The sequence below is a fragment of the Heterodontus francisci genome, chromosome 19, assembly GCF_036365525.1.
Source record: "Heterodontus francisci isolate sHetFra1 chromosome 19, sHetFra1.hap1, whole genome shotgun sequence".
NCBI lineage: Eukaryota > Metazoa > Chordata > Chondrichthyes > Heterodontiformes > Heterodontidae > Heterodontus > Heterodontus francisci.
Window position 1 is genome coordinate 39,322,697 of NC_090389.1, and position 19,066 is coordinate 39,341,762.

General features: G+C 44.3%; 1 protein-coding gene across 1 annotated transcript in view; it reads left to right on the top strand.

Annotated features, from left to right (window-relative positions):
• Positions 1 to 2,611: 2,611 nt before the first annotated feature.
• prok2 (prokineticin 2) overlaps positions 2,612 to 19,066 on the top strand; it is a 50,557-nt gene continuing 34,102 nt past the window's right edge. The window contains exons 1-2 of the mRNA XM_068052265.1: positions 2,612 to 2,781; positions 5,516 to 5,690. Of these exons, the coding sequence (XP_067908366.1) occupies positions 2,612 to 2,781; positions 5,516 to 5,690 (345 nt within the window). The remainder of the gene's footprint in view (positions 2,782 to 5,515; positions 5,691 to 19,066) is intronic.

Genomic DNA, 19,066 nt, shown 5'->3' on the forward strand with positions numbered 1-19,066 from the left:
TTTCCCACCTCTGTCGCGAAAATTCAGCCCAGTGCATCTATGAGAGTGGAGAAGTAGAGAGGAGTTCCTAAAAGTAATGTAGAACCTAATTTTACCTGAGTTTTATTTTTTATTTGAGTACCTTTGGAACTAATTGCGAAAACAATCCGATTAGTTGAAGTAATCTTCTACCCCAGGAAATACTTTGACATCTCTCTAAATCAAAATTAATCAAAAAACATGGATAATGTTTTGCTCCAGCCCTATTAGACATTTTAAAATATATAGGTTTAAATTCTAAGGAAATTGTGGCGACATTTATTTTTTGATTTGGAAAGTCAATCTTTGCAGAAACCCCCAATTTTCTTGCCACAAATCCAAATAATTAAGAAAAATGTTAAGCTCTTTATCCAACTAATTGTCAGTAAATGAACATTTCCACCATAACTACACACAAACAAAGAATCTCGTGAACTTTGCTCACGTTAAGTTGAATGATGTGTTATTTATAAATGACGGTAGCATTATACAATGTAAAGCACACAATCCTTTTATTTCTTAAGTGAAGCTATGTTTAAACTGACCGGTCCTTTAAAATTCTGCCTGCTTTTTGCAAATTGGAAGGTGCTCGTAATTTTTTGACTCTAGGTCTGAAGAACAGAGCGTGAAACTGAGGGCTTTCTTTCTCATTTATTTATGATTGTTTTGCATCTGTAACAAATGGTGGCAATCTGGAATGTGGTGTTTGAAAAGTAACAACACATACTAAATGCAAAACTTGGATATATGTAGTTCACCAGTGCTAGATAGACTGTTTACTAAACGCAGGATCATTATACCCTGGAATGCTCAACACAGTATTCACCTGCTAAAGTGCAGTTGTGTGCAACGTAGCACATCTCTTCAAGGTATTATTACTGCAACTGCTTGTTTTAATTAAAGGGTAATCATTCTTGAACAAATTGTCTGGGTCAATTAGAAGTCAATTTTACTTTTGTGTACCTTTTTAAAGTGTGACTTCTAAAGCAAACTGGAAGGTATTTTCTATTGGTGAGAAAATTTGGCCATGAAATTCAGCTCAATAGAGCCACTGGTGCCAACGTTACAGAAGCCTGAAACTCTAAAATGTCAGCCAGACTGCGTCCAAGAGGAACTGCAACTATAGCCCCCATTACCAAAAGCAGGCTTTTCTGCCCTTGGCCCATGCATCGTGCTTTCACTGTAAGGGTGCTAGCGTGGGCCTGCCATGTATGTACTAGAAGCATGCAGAGTGAGCAGATCGTGACATCAAACAGCATCCACACTGATTTGGCATGCAATTTGCCATTTTGGACCTCGCAGGTCTGTAAATGCCCTCTCTTAAACTCTACTAGATGAATATGTGTTCAGCTGCTCAAGGGACACCCTTGCTTTTTAAAGGCATCAGGTGTTAGCTGCACCTGGGACATTCAGGTGAGGTGCTTTTGACTTTCTTTTGTTGGTGCAATGGAAGTACTGTGTTGAGTGTACTTGGAGCAGATCGGAAAACCTTTCAGCTTTTCAAGGGAGTTGTGCTGGACTTTGACAAGGAGGTCAGAGGAGTTGCAAGGCCTGTCAGGAAAAAGCCTGCTTTTGGTAATGGGGGCTATAGTTGCAGTTCCTCTTGGGCTTCAGTCACACTTGGAGATGGAGCACAGGCAGCAGAGAGGGAAAGCTGTATGCAGAGGGAGGAGAGGAAGGCTCTCAATAGAAGGCCCTACCCTCCAAGGGTCTTTAGGAAGCACTTCTCCTTTCTCCATCTCAGCCAAAGTAGCATCTGAGGCACCTGCATTTCACCAAAGAGGTGGTGACTGAACTGTGTCACCTCCTACAACCGGACATGCTGCCAACTGGTGCCAATGTTACGGAAGCCTGAAACTCTAAAAATGTTAGCCAGACCACTTCAGGTTACATCTGCCCTTGGCCCATGCACCATGCTCTCACTGTAAGGGTGCTAGCATGGGCCTGCATGTATGTACTAGAAGCATGCGCTGCCAATGGCCAGGAAGATCACCCATGGCCCTAAATTTCTATGCCAGTGGATCCTTCCAGGTAGGAACAGGTGACATTTGCAACATCTCATCTTCAACGTGCATTGCTGCACCTGGGAGGTGACAGAGGCCTGTACAGGAGGAGAGAGGACTTCATCTCTTTCTCTCTTACCGGAAAAAAACAGGAGGAGCACCTGCCTTTGTCAGGCTAGCAGAATTCCAGTGGTGCAGGGTACCACCAGCTGCAGGCACATGACCCCACATATTAATCAGGAGATGTACTGCAACTGCAAGGGCTACCACTTGTGAACATGCAATTGCTATGCAACCATACACAGAACATCATGTTGGTGAATGCCCACTATCCTGGCAACAGTTGTGATGCCTTCGTCCTGGGACAGTCAGCTGAAACACCATCTTTGGGCCAGATTGGAAGACAGATTGCTTCTGCTGTGAGAGCCTGTGTGCTCCTTTGAGCATTAGTATCAGCAACCATGATGGTGGCAGTCTGAACCTGCATGGCACCAAGCTGGGCTTGCATGACAACCAGCACAGCTCTCATAATCTCAGTCTAAGTTCCCACTGCAGCATTTAGATGTTGGGTGGTGTCTGATTGTGCTGCAATGGAAGCTGAGATATTACCCATCAAACACTGCATCACAGTTGGGTCCGCAAGTGCTGTCATGGAGTTGGCCACCAGTTCCATGCTGGAAAGGATGGGATTCAAGCTCTGTGCAAAGCCCTGTGCCAAATTCAAGCCAGACTCCACCATGCTTCTTGGCAGTGACCACAGGTCAGTATCTTGGTGTGCATGTTCAACAGCGTTCTCCTATATTCTATCCCATCGAAGTCCTCATTTGAGTCCTTGGCAGCAGAACTCGTCTGTGACTTCGCCCTCTGGTGATCTGACACTCGCTCTATCCTCTCCCCCTGGCCTGGCTGCAGACCATTGGTGCACAATGACTCACCACAAGCTGATCTCAACTCTATACAACCCTCTAAGGTATACACAGTGGCAGTAACTGAGCTGGTGGCTGCAAGTGTCAGAGCAAGTGATGGTGCTTCTCCATCCAAGGTTTGGTGTAACCATCACCCTTCGAAGTTGCACTTACTGACCAGGTGACAAATCTTGGGTATCAGAAAGCAAAAATGCAGAAGGGAGGGTTGGGGTGAGGGAAAGGGGCTGGGGTAGAAAGCAAGAGGTCAATGGTCACACTATCTGCAGCTTTCACTTCATGCCAGATAGCAGGAGGAGGATGAAGTAGAATTTTAGAAGGGGCATAAGGCAGAATAATACTGTCAACCTGAAAGTTCTTGGCGAGGCTGGATCCAATGGCCTCAATCACAGCTGGCACCATGATGCAGAGCATCATCTCCTCCAAAGGGCTGAGGAAATGTATTTGTGCCAATCCCCTGCCGGTTCTCTGCTGCTCCCTGTGGTTATACACAACTTTGTCATACAACAGAGAAGGAAGAATGACAGTGAGTGTGATACAATGTAGTTGGACAATGTGCCTGTCATAGCTGAATAGCTGGAGGAATGCGGAAGCTGCGAGAGGTGGGTGTGAAGCTGGCAGCATTAGCAAGTGTGTGAGGGCGAGGTGGAGCATCTAAATGTTAGGCATGAGTCCTGATTGTTGATGGCTGTGGTGCATTGAGCAGAGTGTGAGGCTGGTGGTGTGATGGGTAACAGATGGCATGTGAAGATGCATTCATTGATCTTGACCACACATGTGAGGTCATTGAACATTTTCCAGCACTGTAGCTAGGTCTTCGGGGCCAGACTCTGGGAATTGACCTCCCTGGCCACCTGATTCCCATTCCCTTCACAGGGTGTGTCTTGAGGGCTTCCTGGCACCTTGTGAAAACATGGCTGCATGCTACAATTATGTTGATGAGCAGGCAGCACAAAGTTTGCATGCTGCCTGCTTCAATAGGACCTGGTGCTGGTTAATCATGCATCAAGATCCCTGCGTTTGATATCAGGCCTAATCAAATTTTCCTCCTTTATCTCTTCATGAGAAATGATTGGATTTCTTACTCACTTTTTAAAAACACTTTATTTGGTTTAACAGAAATCCGTACTGAAGTAAGTCGGATGTACCTCAAAACTATATATTTCCTGTGGCATTCTCATGGTAAGTGGGATGCTGCAGTGTTTATTAGGACAGAATTGTTCTACCATGTAATACACAGTGTAGCATTTTGCTAAAGAATTGAATTGTGTTAGCTATGGTTCAATGGTTGAGCTCTCACCTCTGAGTCAGATGTGTGTTTAAGTGCCACTTAAGTTTTAAGTTCCAGAAATTTGAACACATAATCTAGGCTGTCACTTCAGTGCAGTACTGAGGGAGTGCTGCATTACTCAATGCACTGTATTTGGATAAGATAAGGACACATCTGCACTCTCAAGTGCATGTAAAAGATCCCACAACACTATTCAAAGAAGAACAGGGGAGTTTTCCTGTGTCCTGGTCAACATTTTTCCCTCAACCAATATCTAAAACAGATGATCTGGTTGTTTAGTGCATTGCTGTTTGTGGGATTTTGCTGTGCATTTCTTACATCACAACAGTGACTACACTTCAAAAATACTTCATTGGCATGAAGTAAGGCATTTTGAAATATCCCAAGCTCATGAAAGGGGTTACGTAAATGCAAGTCTTTCTTTCACAAAAGTTCTCCCCCAGTATGGTAATTAAATCTAATTGTTGTCAAACACAAATTAGGTGAATCAGTGTATAACTGTTCATTGGTCAGGGAAGTTTGACTGCAACTTAAAAGTACCCATATCATATCTTTGTTTTCCATCTGTTACAGAGTGTGATATCTATTTATGCCCGATGTACTTAAATATATTAATAGATCGAAATTATTGTCAATTTCCTAAAGCACAGTCAATAATGGCGAAGCATTTGAAGGGTGCTTTTACTGTGATATGAAATAATATTGCTGGGTCATCTACATACCAATAAGTTTTTACAAAGCCAAGAAATTAGCGAAAACATCAATAAAGATTGATTATGAAATAACTCATAATTGCCTCAGTACATTAATTGACTGCAAATAAACTGATGGAAGGTTTGCACTTTTTAACATTCTTAGTGCAGCTATTTGTCTCAAAGTATTAATTTCCTTGTAATTAGGTTATGGCAACTATTAGCAGGGGTGGGGATTACAGTACGTACTGTCCGAACTTCACTAACCTGAGTCCAAGCAATAAATTACAGTACAGGCTCCTGTACTTGCATTAGGAGAATAACCTTTGCTTGTTGATGGCTAGAGTCGTTTTTAGTTATTTTTCCAGGTGTCCAGTAAACTTGTGAGATTAGCTGTGAGTGGCCCTGGGACTGAGAGTGTGCATGTGCTTCAGGAATGTTGAAGTCATAGTTGCTCCGGCTTTTTCCAAGTTTGCAGTGGAGTGCTTTACGCAGTATTGACAACTAGCAATGTGGCCGCAGCCTCTGATGAGTCATATAGAGCTGAATGACAGATCGCCCCTTTGCTCAGGCTCCCTTATATTACAGCCGCACAGGTTCATCAAAGCAGATCAGTCAGTCCAACAGAATCAGCAACCAGTGTAACTACACCAGGGCGGGCAAAACCCCAAAAGTTTATCGAAAGGGCGTCATGAAGAGACTCTTCTTCGCCCTCATCAGCTTCGCTGCCATCAGCTACGTTTACACTGCTGTAATTACTGGGGTGAGTTAAGGAATTTATGTTAGAATTATTTCGCAATTGTTGGGAGTAATAAATGAAATCACAGTTGTCCGAGCAGAGGTTAGAATCTGTGCTTCGAGTTTTAAATGTGCGGTCAAAAAGTTTCCCGTGTGCTAAATAGACTGCAGTCTCTACCTGTTACCGTGACACTTCTCTGATGAGACATCATATGCTGAGACTCGAGTAGGTTTTTCATTTTAAAAAGGCTATTGGATATAAAACTAGAACTAATATTTGCCATTTGAAACTTAGATTTTGTTTCCCTGTAGTTTTGGGGCTCTCTGAAAAGATCTCCCTCTTCAGGGGCTGCAAAATTAAACAAAGCCACTCAGATTTAATAACATTTCACGTTAAATTGGTTTGTAGGAGTTGCTGCTTTATTCGTCTTTAAACTAATATCTAAGCTTCAAAAATAGAAAAATTGCTGATTTCATAACAGCTCAGAACAGCACAGATTTTTGCCTAATTATTGTTATTGCCACTGTCCTGATAATTAAGAAAACTGACTGGATTTGTACATTGTTTTATTCCTCCTGTCATCATAAATCACCAGGTTACCAGGCAAGGCAACATCAGCAAACCGAAAAATGAGTCAAGTGGCAACATGTCATTTTGGTTTTGAAGCCACCAAACTCATTTTCATCTGTGAAGTCAGTCATTTCAATGAATTGCCTTACCCACCAACAAATGAACTACACATCTTGCACAAGATATCCACGCAGAAAATCTCCATGTTCACTATTTCACATCAGACATTTTATCTCAGCCAAGTAGTCTTTGAAGTATTGTATCTGAAGTACAGCTGTTTGTCACAGGGCTGCCTAACATTTGTGAGTTCCTACTGTGTTCGGAAATAATTTGAGTGCCTGTCCTATGGTTTGTCATTCACTGAATCGCATATGTTGCAGCTTTCCAATGTACTTATATAAGTACCTGCCATCCAAATTGGAAATACCTGGAATAATAAGTGTTTTGGAAGGATTTATAATTATCAGGTTGCAGCAGCAACAGTGATGTGCATTTATATCGTGTGTAAAAGAAAGACTTGCATTTATATATAATATATAATAAAAACAAAAAATGCTGGAAATACTCAGTAGGTCTGGCAGCATCTGTGGAGAGAGAAGCAGAGTTAACGTTTCAGGTCAGTGACCTTTCATCAGAACTGGCAAAGGTTAGAAATGTAATAGGTTTTAAGCAAATAAAGCAGAGGTAGGGCAAGAGATAACCAAAGGGAAGGTGTTGATAGGACAGAGGGTCACAGAGAATAACTGACAAGAAGGTCATGGAGTAAAGGCAAAGGGTGTGTTAATGGTGTGCTGAAAGACAAAGCGTTAGTGCAGAGAGGGTGTAGTGGTCTTCACAACCTCAGGACATTCCAAAATGTTTTACAGTGCAGTGTAGTCACAGTTGTAATGCAGGATATGCAGCAGCCAACAGCATCCCACAAACACCAATGTGATAAACGCCATCAGTGGCAAAGCAAGGGCACTCAACTCATGATCTCAAAGAAAGCTGCCACAAAGATCTAGCAATGTCTGTGGTGCATTCTTCCCCCTTCCTGACAGCAGTTTCAATCTAGCGCCAAGTCCAGGGGATGGTTTGGCAAGCAGCAGCAGTGACGTCAGCAAATAGGTAAAGAATCAATCACATTGAAGTATACACACACAGCAAACTAGGAAATTAAAAGCACTTAATATCCTTCACTTTTAATTTAAATTTCCAGATAGTGAAGAAAAGAATTATGATTGGATTAAGAAAAATTATATTTAACTTTTTTTATGGCAAATGGAATTCAATCCGGAGAAGTGTGAGGTAATGCATTTGGGGAGGGAAAACAAAGCAAGGGAATACACAATAAACAGGAGGTTACTGAGAGGGATAGAAGAAGTGAGAGACCTTGGAGTGCATGTCCACAGGTCCCTGAAGGTGGCAGGACAGATAGATAAATTGGTGAAGAAGGCATATGGAATGCTTTCCTTTATTGGCCAAAGTATAGAATACAAAAACAGGGCAAAACTGTTGGTGTTCACTGCCATTATTCCATTGAAACTAAATACAGAAGTTGATGCTGAAACTGTATAAAACGTTGGTTAGGCCACAGCTGGAGTATTGCGTACAGTTCTGGTCACCTTATTACAGAAAGGACATAATTGCTCTGGAGAGAGTACAGAGGAGATTTACAAGAATGTTGCCAGGGCTTGAAAATTGCACTTTGAGGAAAGATTGGATAGGCTGGGGGTGTTTTCCTTAGAACAGAAGAGGATGAGGGGTGACTTAATCGAGGTGTACAAATTTATGAGGGGCCTAGATAGAGTAGAGGAAGGGCCTGTTTCCCTTAGTTGAGAGGTCAATTACCAGGGGCCACAAATTTAAGGTGTTTGGTAGAAGGGTTAGAAGGGACATGAGGAAAAACTTTTTTAGCCAGAGCGTGGTGGGTGGCTGGAATTCACTGCCTGGATTGGTAGTGGATACAGAAACCCTCAACACATTTAAAAGGTACCTGGAGTGGCACCTGAAGTGCTGTAACCTGCAAGGCTACAACCAGGTGCTGGAAGGTGGGATTAAAATAAGCAGCGAGTTTTTTCAGTCGGCGCGGACACAAAGGGTTGAATGGCCTCTTTCTGTGCCATAACTTTTCTATGGAGAAATTTGACAAACTACAAATACAGAATTAGCTTTCCAGGGCCAGTAAAGGTTTTAACAGTAACTGCAAATTTAGAATGCTATTAAAACCCAGTTATACTTCATTCAACAAGGTGTAACTTTTGCAACAAGAATAGCAGAGTAGAAGTCGAAGTTTTCATCAAATCATGATTGTAATGGAATTTACAGTCTGTAGGAACCTCTACATTGTACCCTGTAGAGGAGAGTAGGCTCACTGACATCAACTTCTGTATTTGGTTTCAGTGAACACTTACAGTTTTGCCCATCTATTTTTTGGTGGTTTTGGTTTAGGGATAAATTTTGGCCAGGACACCAGGGAGAACCTCTTCAACGTAGTGCCATGGGAATGTTTACATCCACCTGTGAGGGAAGACAGAATATCTGTTTAACATCTCATCCTAAAGGCAACACATCTGACAGCAAAACACTCCTGCAGCACTACACTGACATGACAGTCGAGAGTTTATGTTCAAGTCTCTAAAGTGAGACTAGAACCCACAACTGCCGAGTCTCTGAGGTGAAAGTACTATCAATAACCTGCTCAGTGACGCTCAGTTTGGGTTCTGCCAGGGCCACTGAGCTCCTGACCTCATTACAGCCTTAGTTCAAACATGGACAAAAGAGCTGAACTCAAGAGGTGAGGTGAGAGTGACTGCCCTTGACATCAAGGCAGCATTTGACCGAGTATGGCATCAAGGAGCCCGAGCAAAACTGAGGTCAATGGGAATCAGGGGGAAAACCCCCCGCTGGCTGGAGTCATACCTAGCGCAAAGGAAGATGGTTGTGGTTGTTGGAGGTCAACCATCTGAGCTCCAGAACATCACTGCAGGAGTTCCTCAGGGTAGTGTCCTAGGCCCAACCATCTTCAGCTGCTTCATCAATGACCTTCCTTCAATCATAAGGTCAGAAGTGGGGATGTTTGCTGATGATTGCACAATGTTCAGCACCATTCGTGACTCCTCAGATACTGAAGCAGTCCCTGTAGAAATGCAGCAAGACCTGGACAATATCCAGGCTTGGGCTGATAAGTGGAAAGTAACATTCGCACCACACAAGTGCCAGGCAATGACCATCTCCAACAAGAGAGAATCTAACCATCTCCCCTTGACATTCAACGGCAATACCATTGCTGAATCCCCCACTATCAACATCCTAGGGGCTACCATTGACCAGAAACTGAACTGGAGCAGCCATATAAATACCGTGGTTACAAGAGCAGGTCAGAGGCTAGGAATTCTGAGGCGAGTAACTCACCTCTTGACTCCCCAAAGCCTGTCCAAGGCACAAGTCAGGAGTGTGATGGAATACTCTCCACTTGCCTGGATGCGTGCAGCTCCAACAACACTCAAGAAGCTCGACACCATCCAGGACAAAGCAGCCCGCTTGATTGGCACCCCATCTACAAACATTCACTCCCTCCAACACCGACGCACAGTGGCAGCAGTGTGTATCATCTACAAGATGCACTGCAGCAATGCACCAAGGCTCCTTAGACAGCACCTTCCAAACCCGCGACCTCTACCAACTAGAAGGACAAGGGCAGCAGATGCATGGGAACACCACCACCTGCAAGTTCCCCTCCAAGTCACACACCATCCTGACTTGGAACTATATCGCCGTTCCTTCACTGTCGCTGGGTCAAAATCCTGGAACTCCCTTCCTAACAGCACTGTGGGTCTACCTACCCCAAATGGACTGCAGCGGTTCAAGAAGGCAGCCCGCCACCACCTTCTCAAGGGCAATTAGGGATGGGCAATAAATGCTGGCATAGCCAGTGACACCCACATCCCATGAATGAATAAAACAAAATTGAGTCATGGCTAACACCTTATTTGTAGAAGTAGAAAGAGAAGAAATGAAATTAGGGGGCTGAGCCAAAAGAACAACTGAAAAGAAAAGTTTTCAAAAGGCAGTGGAAGGGTCAAGAATGATGAGTAGGTATAGTGAATTGTAGCCACAGTCACAGCATGTCATTAGCTGCATTCAACAGAAAAGACTCTGTTTTGGATAAGACAGAAATCAGACTGAAGCATCTCAAATAGGAAATAATGGAAGAGGTGAGCATGAGGCTGAGGTAACAATGGGCTGAATTTTATCCAGGTTGGGGGGGGATCCCAACTCTGAGCCAGAAAGGCACGAGAAACCCTGCCTCGGCTGTTTGGGGGAACCATGGCTGCATTTTAACAGAGCTCAGGAAGTTAACTGCCCAGTGTCTGGGACCCTGCCCCTTTAAGAACAAGGTTCCACCTCCAAGAGCTACCGGCCAATCAGAGTGGAGGCTCTGATTCACCAAGGGGGAGCTAACATAATGTCAGAAGTGGAGATTTTGCTGATGATTGCACAGTATTCAGTACCATTCACAACTCCTTAGATACTGATGCAGTCCATATCCACATGCAGAAAAACCTGGACACCATTCAGGCTTGGGCTGGTAAGTGACAAGTAGCATTCGCATCACACAAGTGCCATGCAATGACCATCTCCAACAAACTATCTCCTCTTTACATTCAACGACATTACCAGCACTGAATTCCCCCACCATCAACATCCTGGGGGTTACCATTAACCAGAAACTTAACTGGACTAGCCAAATAAATACTGTGGCTACAAGAGCAGGTCAAAGGCTGGGAATTCTGCAGCGAGTAACTCACCTCCTGACTCCCCAAAGCCTGTCCACCATCGACAAAGCACAAGTCAGGCATGTGATGGAATACTCTCCACTTGCCTGGATAAGTACAGCTCCAACAACACTCAAGTAACTCAACACCATACAGGATGAAGCAGCCCATTTGATTGGCAGCCCACTCACCACCTTAAACATTCACTCCCTTCACCATCGGTGCACAGTGAAAGCGGTATGTACCATCTGCAAGATGCACTGCAGCAACCTGCCAAGGCTCCTTTTGATAGTACCTTCCAAATCCTCATCCTCTATCACCTAGAAGAACAAAGGCAGTAGAGGTATGGGAACACCACCACCTGCAAATTCTCCTCCAAGTCACTCACCATCCTGACTTGGAGCTATATCACTGTCCCTGGGTCAAACTTCTGGAACTTCCTTCCTAACAGCATTGAGGGTGTACCTACACCACTTGAACTGCAGCGGTTCAAGAAGCCTGATCATCACTATCTTCTCAAAGCTAATTAATGATGGGCAATAAATGGTGGCCTTGCCAGTGATGCTCACATCCCATGAATGAATAAAAACAAGAATTCCATACTATCAGTATCCACTGTCCATTCAATACATTCACCCACTCTGCATAAAATAATTAAACCTGAATTGTGTACCTATCACCTCTCGTTTAAGCTTGAGCTTTTGTGCCCTGGTTCCAGAGTTTGTGCCAATCTCAATCCTGTTTGATACAGTGCCACACAACAGACTTGTGAGCAAGCTTGTAGCTCATGGAGTAAAAAGGACGGTAGCAACATGGATACAAAATTGGCTGAGTGACAGAAAACAAAGAGTAGTGGTTAATGGATGTTTTTCGGGCTGGAGGAAGGTTTGTAGTGGAGTTCCCCAGGGATCAGTGTTGGGACCCTTGCTTTTCCTGATATGTATTAACGACCTAGACCTTGGTGTACAGGGCACAATTTCAAAGTTTGCAGATGATACGAAACTTGGAAGCATTGTGAACTGTGAGGAGTATAGTGTAGTACTTCAAAAGGACATAAATGGTGGAATGGGCAGACAGGTGGCAGATGAAGTTCAGTGCAGAGAAATGCGAAGTGATTCATTTTGGTAGGAAGAACATGACGAGATAATATAAAATAAAGGGTACAATTCTAAAGGGGGTGCAGGAGCAGAGGGACCTAGGTGTATATGTGAATCAGTCATTGAAGATGGCAGGACAGGTTGAGAGAGCGGTTAATAAAGCATACAGTATCCTGGGCTTTATTAATAGGGGCATACAGTACAAGAGCAAGGAAGTTATGTTGAACTTGTATAAGACACTAGTTCGGCCTCAGCTGGAGTATTGCGTCCAGTTGTGGGCGCCACACTTTAAGAAAGATGTGTAGGCATGGGAGAGCGTACAGAAAAGATTCACAAGAATGGTTCCAAGGATGAGGAATTTCAGTTATGAAGCTAGATTGGAGAAGTTAGAATTGTTTTCCTTGGAGAAGAGAAGGCTGAGAGGTGATTTGATAGAAGTATTCAAAATCATGAGGGGTACTGTTGCCACTCGTGAAAGGATCGAGAACAAGAGGGCACAGATTTAAAGAGAAGCAAAAGGGACATGAGGAAAAACTTTTTCACACAGTGAGTGGTTAAGGTCTGGAATGCATAGCCTGAGAATGTGGTGGAGGCAGGTTCAATTGAAGCATTCAAAAGGGAATTAGACAGTTATATGAAAAGGAAGAATGTGCCGGGTTACGGGGAGAAGGCAGGGGAATGGAACTGAGGGAATTGCTCTTTCAGAGAGCCAGTGCGGGCACGATGGGTCGAATGGCCTCTTTCTGCACTGTAACGATTCTGTGATTCTGTGATTAAGGAGGTTCAATTTATCGATGTCCTTATGAATCTTGAATATTGACTAACGTTTCTGCTGAGCCGTGTTTTCTCCACAGTAAATAGTGCGAGCTCTTTGAACTCTCCTCTTGGTACAGATGCCTTAAGCTATATATCAGTTCTGTTACTCTTTACTGCATTATTACCAATGCCTGGATATCCTTGCTCTAATATATTGACCAGAACAGCAGTCTAGATGTGGTCAAATCTGTGTTTTCTCTCTCCTCCTTTAAGACACTCCTTTTAAAACCTAACTCATTAACCATGTTTTTGGTCACCTGTCCTAATAGCTCCTTCTTTGACTCAATGCCAGTTTAGTTTTGTTCGATTAAGCTCCTGTGAAGTGCCTCGGGATGTTTTCCTATGTTAAAGGTGCTAGATAAATACAAGTTATTGTTGTTATACAGACTCATTATTGGGATATGTGCTGTATCCCTCTGGTTATAATCACAATATCCAGTTAGTTTTCCTTGCTGCTTGCAGCACACTGCTGATGGTTTCAGGAAGCTATTCACCAATACTCCCAGATCCCTCTCCTCTGTTTTGTGTTCTGCAGCCCAAAACCATTTCTCCTTTTTATTTCCCACTCCTCAGTTTCACTATGTTGCATTTGAGTATGATAAATGTTATTCCCCACTCGTCAGCTCACCTTCCCAACCTATCTCCCTTTATTTTACACTTGCCTGTTCCCTACTTATTTATTTAGAGATACAGCACTGAAACAGGCCCTTCAGCCCACCGAGTCTGTGCCAACCAACAACCACCCATTTATACTAACCCTACAGTAATCCCATATTCCCTACCACCTACCTACACTAGGAGCAATTTACAACGGCCAATTTACCTATCACCTGCAAGTCTTTGACTGTGGGAGGAAACCGGAGCACCAGGCGAAAACCCACACGGTCAGAGGTAGAACTTGCAAACTCCACACAGGCAGTACCTAGAATCGAACCCGGGTCCCTGGAGCTGTGAGGCTGCAGTGCTAACCACTGCGCCACTGTGCCAACATCAAAATTTAGTTTTGTTTCTGTTAGTGTTCCAAATATACCCTGTAAAAAGCAGCATTTCCAGCATTGACCCCTGTGGCACCTGCCAGTGATTTCTAGCCTGTCAAGTGCAGGTCTTTTCATAATCACCCTTTGCTTTCTCTGATCTAGTCAATTTTCAGTCCCCCTCAGGAGCTTGCCTCCTATTCCATTATCTTCCTACCTTGTGGACTAATTGTAATGTTGATTAAAAGCCTTTCTGAAGACTAAATATCACAAAATGTCCATTGTCAACAAAGTCTGTCATTCCCTCAAAGAATTCCAGTACATTTTTTAGGCAGGATCTCCTCTCATAAATCCATGCTGACTCCCTCATAACTCACCATACGTATCAAGGTTTTTCATTATTTCCTCATTCAGCATGCCTTTAATAGTTTGCCCATATGAAATGGGCAACGTATATGAGGAAAAATTCAAGATGGCCCAAAAAGTGGCACGAGGATCGCAATGTGTGTTTAACCCATGCCTATAACTTCCGATGCAGGCAGTGCACAAACTTTGTGCTGAATGTTCACTTAAAAGATAGTGTCCAGCCCAGCATTAAGCACACTGCTGAGTGGCTGTATGCTGCAGCAGGGGGCCAAAGTTCATGTGAGGCTAACACGACTTAAAGCCAACCTGCACCTCTTAAAAAGGAAGTGCATTCCAGCTGCAGCAGGTGCCGGAAGTGCCCAGATGAGATGTATCCCAGGCTGCTATGTGAAGCAAGGGAGGAGATTGCAGGGGCTCTGACACAAATTTTCAAATCCTCTTTGGCCACAAGAAAAGTGCCAGAGGACTGGAGGAGAGCGAATGTGGTACCTTTATTCAAGAAGGGTAGTAGGGATAAACCAGGTAATTACAGGCCAGTGAGTCTAACATCAGTGGTAGGGAAACTATTGGAAAGATTCTGAGGGACAGGATTAATCTCCACTTGGAGAGGCAGGGATTAATCAAGGAGAGTCAGCATGGCTTTGTCAGGGGGAGATCATGTCTAACCAATTTGATTGAATATTTCGAGGAGGTGACTAGGTTTGTAGATGAGGGTAAAGCAGTTGATGTAGTCTACATGGACTTCAGTAAAGCTTTTGATAAGATCCCGCATGGGAGATTGGTCAAGAAGTTAAGAGCCCATGGGATTCAGGGTAATTTGGCAAATTGGATCCAAAATTGGCTTAGTGGCAGGAGGCAGAGGGTGATGGTCGAGGGTTGTTTTTGCGATTGGAAGCCTGTGGTGTACCACAGGGATCGGTCCTGGGACCCTTACTATTTATCGTGTACATTAATAATTTAGATGAGAATATAGGAGGTATGATCAGTGAGCTCGCAGATGACACAAAAATTGGTGATGTCGTAATTAGTGAGGAGGAAAGCATTAGATTACAGGATGATATAGATGGGCTGGTAAGATGGGCAGAGCTGTGGCAAATGGAATTTAATCCTGAGAAGTGCGAGGTGATGCATTTTGGGAGGACTAACAAGGCAAGGGAATATACAATGGATGGTAGGACCAGAGGAAGTATAGAGGGTCAGAGGGACCTTGGTGTACTTGTCCATAGATCACTGAAGGCAGCAGCACAGATAAATCAGGTGGTTAGGACGGCATAGGGATACTTGCCTTTATTAGCCAAGGCATAGAATATAAGAGCAGGGAGGTTATGATGGAGCTATATAAAACGCTAGTTAGGCCACAGCTGGAGTACTGTGTACAGTTCTGGGTACCACACTATAGGAAGGATGCGATTGCACTGGAGAGGGTGCGGAGGAGATTCACCAGGATGTTGCCTGGGTTGGAGCATTTCAGCTATGAAGAGACTGGATAGGCTAGGGTTGTTTTCCCTGGAGCAGAGAAGGCTGAGAGGGGACATGATTGAGGTATACAAAATTATGAGGGGCATAGATAGGGTAGATCGGAAGAAACATTTTCCCTTAGCAGAGATGTCAATAACCAGGTACCAGAGAAATGCCGTAGCATACAAGGCTATGGGCCAAGTGCTGGAAAATGGGATTAGAATAGATGGGCTTGATGGCCGGCACGGACACGGTGGGCCGAAGGGCCTGTTTCTGTGCTGTATAACTCACTGACTCTATGACTCTAAGAGTGTCAAAGCAGAAAGAATTGAGAATAATGGCTCAACAGGGCAGAATGTGTGTTCCAAAGTTCTCTGACGCAGGACATGAGGCCTTGGTGCAGGAGATGGACAAGAGGGGAGAGGTCTTTTATCCACAGGAGACCAGGAGGCTTTCCAGACAGACACCGCAAAGGCAGTAGATACAGAAAGCCGTTGTGGTCAATGACAGCAGTGTAGCCCAAAGGAGCTAGATGCAATGCCAAGAGAAGTATGGCCTCCATACAAGTGGTTAAGGTAAGTTTAATCATCTTCAAATGTCAAATCCTACCAACTGCACCATTAGCCTCGCACACTGCTCAATCCACCAACCCTCCCCTCCCTCACCTACCAACAGTCCCTACCAGTCACAACTCATACTTCACATTCATAGCTTCACCTCATCCTGTAACACCTGTTACGACCAGTTGAGGAAGGGATCTCAGGCTCCTATTTCACCCCTTCTCTGGTTTGACCACAACAGGGTTTATTCTTTTTAACACAGTGTTTTAACTTACCACCTCAGTGAGCACTTGTTCCTGTTCCTTTAATATAATTTCAAATGCACCAATCAGACAAGTTTTCTCGAGTTTAAACAAATATGTAAGGTTATTAACCTTATCATTCTAAACTGGTTAAAATTGCTAAAATACGCTCACATTCACATGAGAGGCACACACACAAATAGATTACGGAGGGAAAAACAGAGCTGGGAGGTTGGAGTACATTCCTTAATAAAAATAGAATTTAAATACTGAAGTTTAGTCCCATTGTCCTTAATTGAAATTGTAGTCTTGAAGTCCTCGCTGGGCCACGTGCACGGTTTAGGCTTGGTTCTCAGGTTCCAGAAGGCAGAAGAGGGGGCTTTATCCATGTCCTCCAATTGCTGACTGTGCTGAGCTGTAGGCTTGCAGCTGAGGCCTCCCTGACGCTTTGCTGGAGAGAGGGAGAGAGGAGATGTTCCTTCCCTGGATTTCACTTAGTGTCTGCCTTCTGAGGCACAATTCACAAACTTCCAGAGTTGCACAAGCGGTCATGTGATGTGACCACCTCTTTGTGTTTCAGTAAAAGTCTTCCGGAATGTTCTTTGAGATTCAAGGCTTTCCTCAAGCTGTTCAAACATACTTGTTGGAGGGGTGGGAGGGGATTGGCTCTTTCAAAGTCAATGGGTGTCGATGACTTTTGACTATCAACATTGACAAAACCATTCTAGGTAATTTAATCAGAGAGCACCCCCATTGTTCTACCTAGACTGGGTAATCACCTCTGTCTCCAGCTGGCCTTTGGCTTGTCATATGCAAATTGCGCGTGGCCATCTTAGCTTCTCTGTTCTGTTTTAAAGTTATTTGTAATAATGTCCATTAAAAGTGGCATGTGGGGTTTCCGTCACACACCTAATACCGCTACAAGCCTCACATTCACATCTCACAGCTTTCACACACTATCACCTATTCAATCATGACAGATACATCATTTAAACAGATTGCACCACCCTCAATGACACACTCCCCTCTCTCTTGCACAAGAAGGTGGCACACCACCGGAGGCAGCAGGAGCTAACCAGTGGTGGGGTCGGGGGGAGGGGGGGGAGGTGGTGCATGGCTGCATAACCACACGCTGATAGAGGAAATAGTGCTTGCCATCATTGGAGTGACCGCAACGGAGGGTGTGGCCAATGGCAGGGCTGAAACCATTGAAGGTGTCGGTGTGCTCCTACCTAATGCTCCTTCTCACATCCCAGTCTCTTCTGATTTACCAGCTGCAGATGGTCTAAGCATGCACATTTTGCCTCCACCCACTCACCACAACTCTATCCTAGTCCCTTTCTCTTTTCAGGTACCCAAAGATTGCCACCTGGCCAGGCAGTGTTGCAGGTATATGAAGTGCCAGAGGAACTACAGGCTAACAATGATGAAACACCATCACTCAGTCTCACACTTGTAGCTACCAGCTCAGACATTGGCACTGCACGTAATTTAGAGACCAGCATATAGGTGAGACACTGGACATGAGTGGCCAGTGACCAGGGCAGGGGAAAGAGTTGCTCTGGTTCCAATTCCATGGAGTGTGAGGTCCAACATGAATTCTGCTGCTGAGAACTCAGATGAGAACTTTGATGGGGTGGTGTACAGAAAAAGGCTGATGGAAATGCACAATGAAATGCTTGGTGCATTGTCAGGCCTGCCATAAAGTCTGCATAGTCAAGGTGCATCAAACAGCACCAACTTGGAATGCACAAGAGTGATGACTTGATTTTTGTACAGAATATTCGATGATTTTTTTGATAAAGTTGATTTTGAATTGTTATTTTGTGGTAGCTTTTACTTCAGCATTGTGGCCAAGAGGACACCATGATGGTCGGTAACAGAGAGATGGTAAGTTATGGGAATGCTGCTGAATGGAGAATTTGGGATGTGTTGACTGGTACCACAGTCAGATGGGCCAATCACGGACAGCCTGACCAGAAAGGAATTGAGGTGGTTGCCTCCTCCCTTGCTCCTGCTCCTCCTCCTCTTTCTCTTCTTCATGCTCCTGAGCTGCTCTCCGTATCCCTGGTGGCAAGGATTGTGCACTCATGATGGCAAGGATACAGCAGACCATGACAAATTGTGATACGTGCTGCGATGAATACTAGAGGAGTCCTCCAGAGCAGTCCAAGCAGCAGGAGCATTGCATGAGCACCCAAATGGTCTGCTTAATGATGTTACGTGTGGCAACAAGGCTCTTATTATATGCATTCTGTTCATGTGTGGTCGGGCTGTGCACTGGAGTCATGAATCAGGTGGTTGGCAGATAACCCTTGTCCCCCAGCTGCCACCCTCTTTTTTGACATGGCAGCTCAAATGCTGATGGTACACCAGACTGGTGCAGAATAAAGGCATCATGGCTCTGCCAGGATAGCGGGCATTCACCTTCATGATATGGTAAGCATGGTCACATACCAACTGCACAATCAAGAAGTGGAACTCTTTGCAGTTGTGGTACACTTCAGCATTTAGATGTGGTGCCACAAAGCCACATGTGTGAAATCGAAGGGACCCTGCA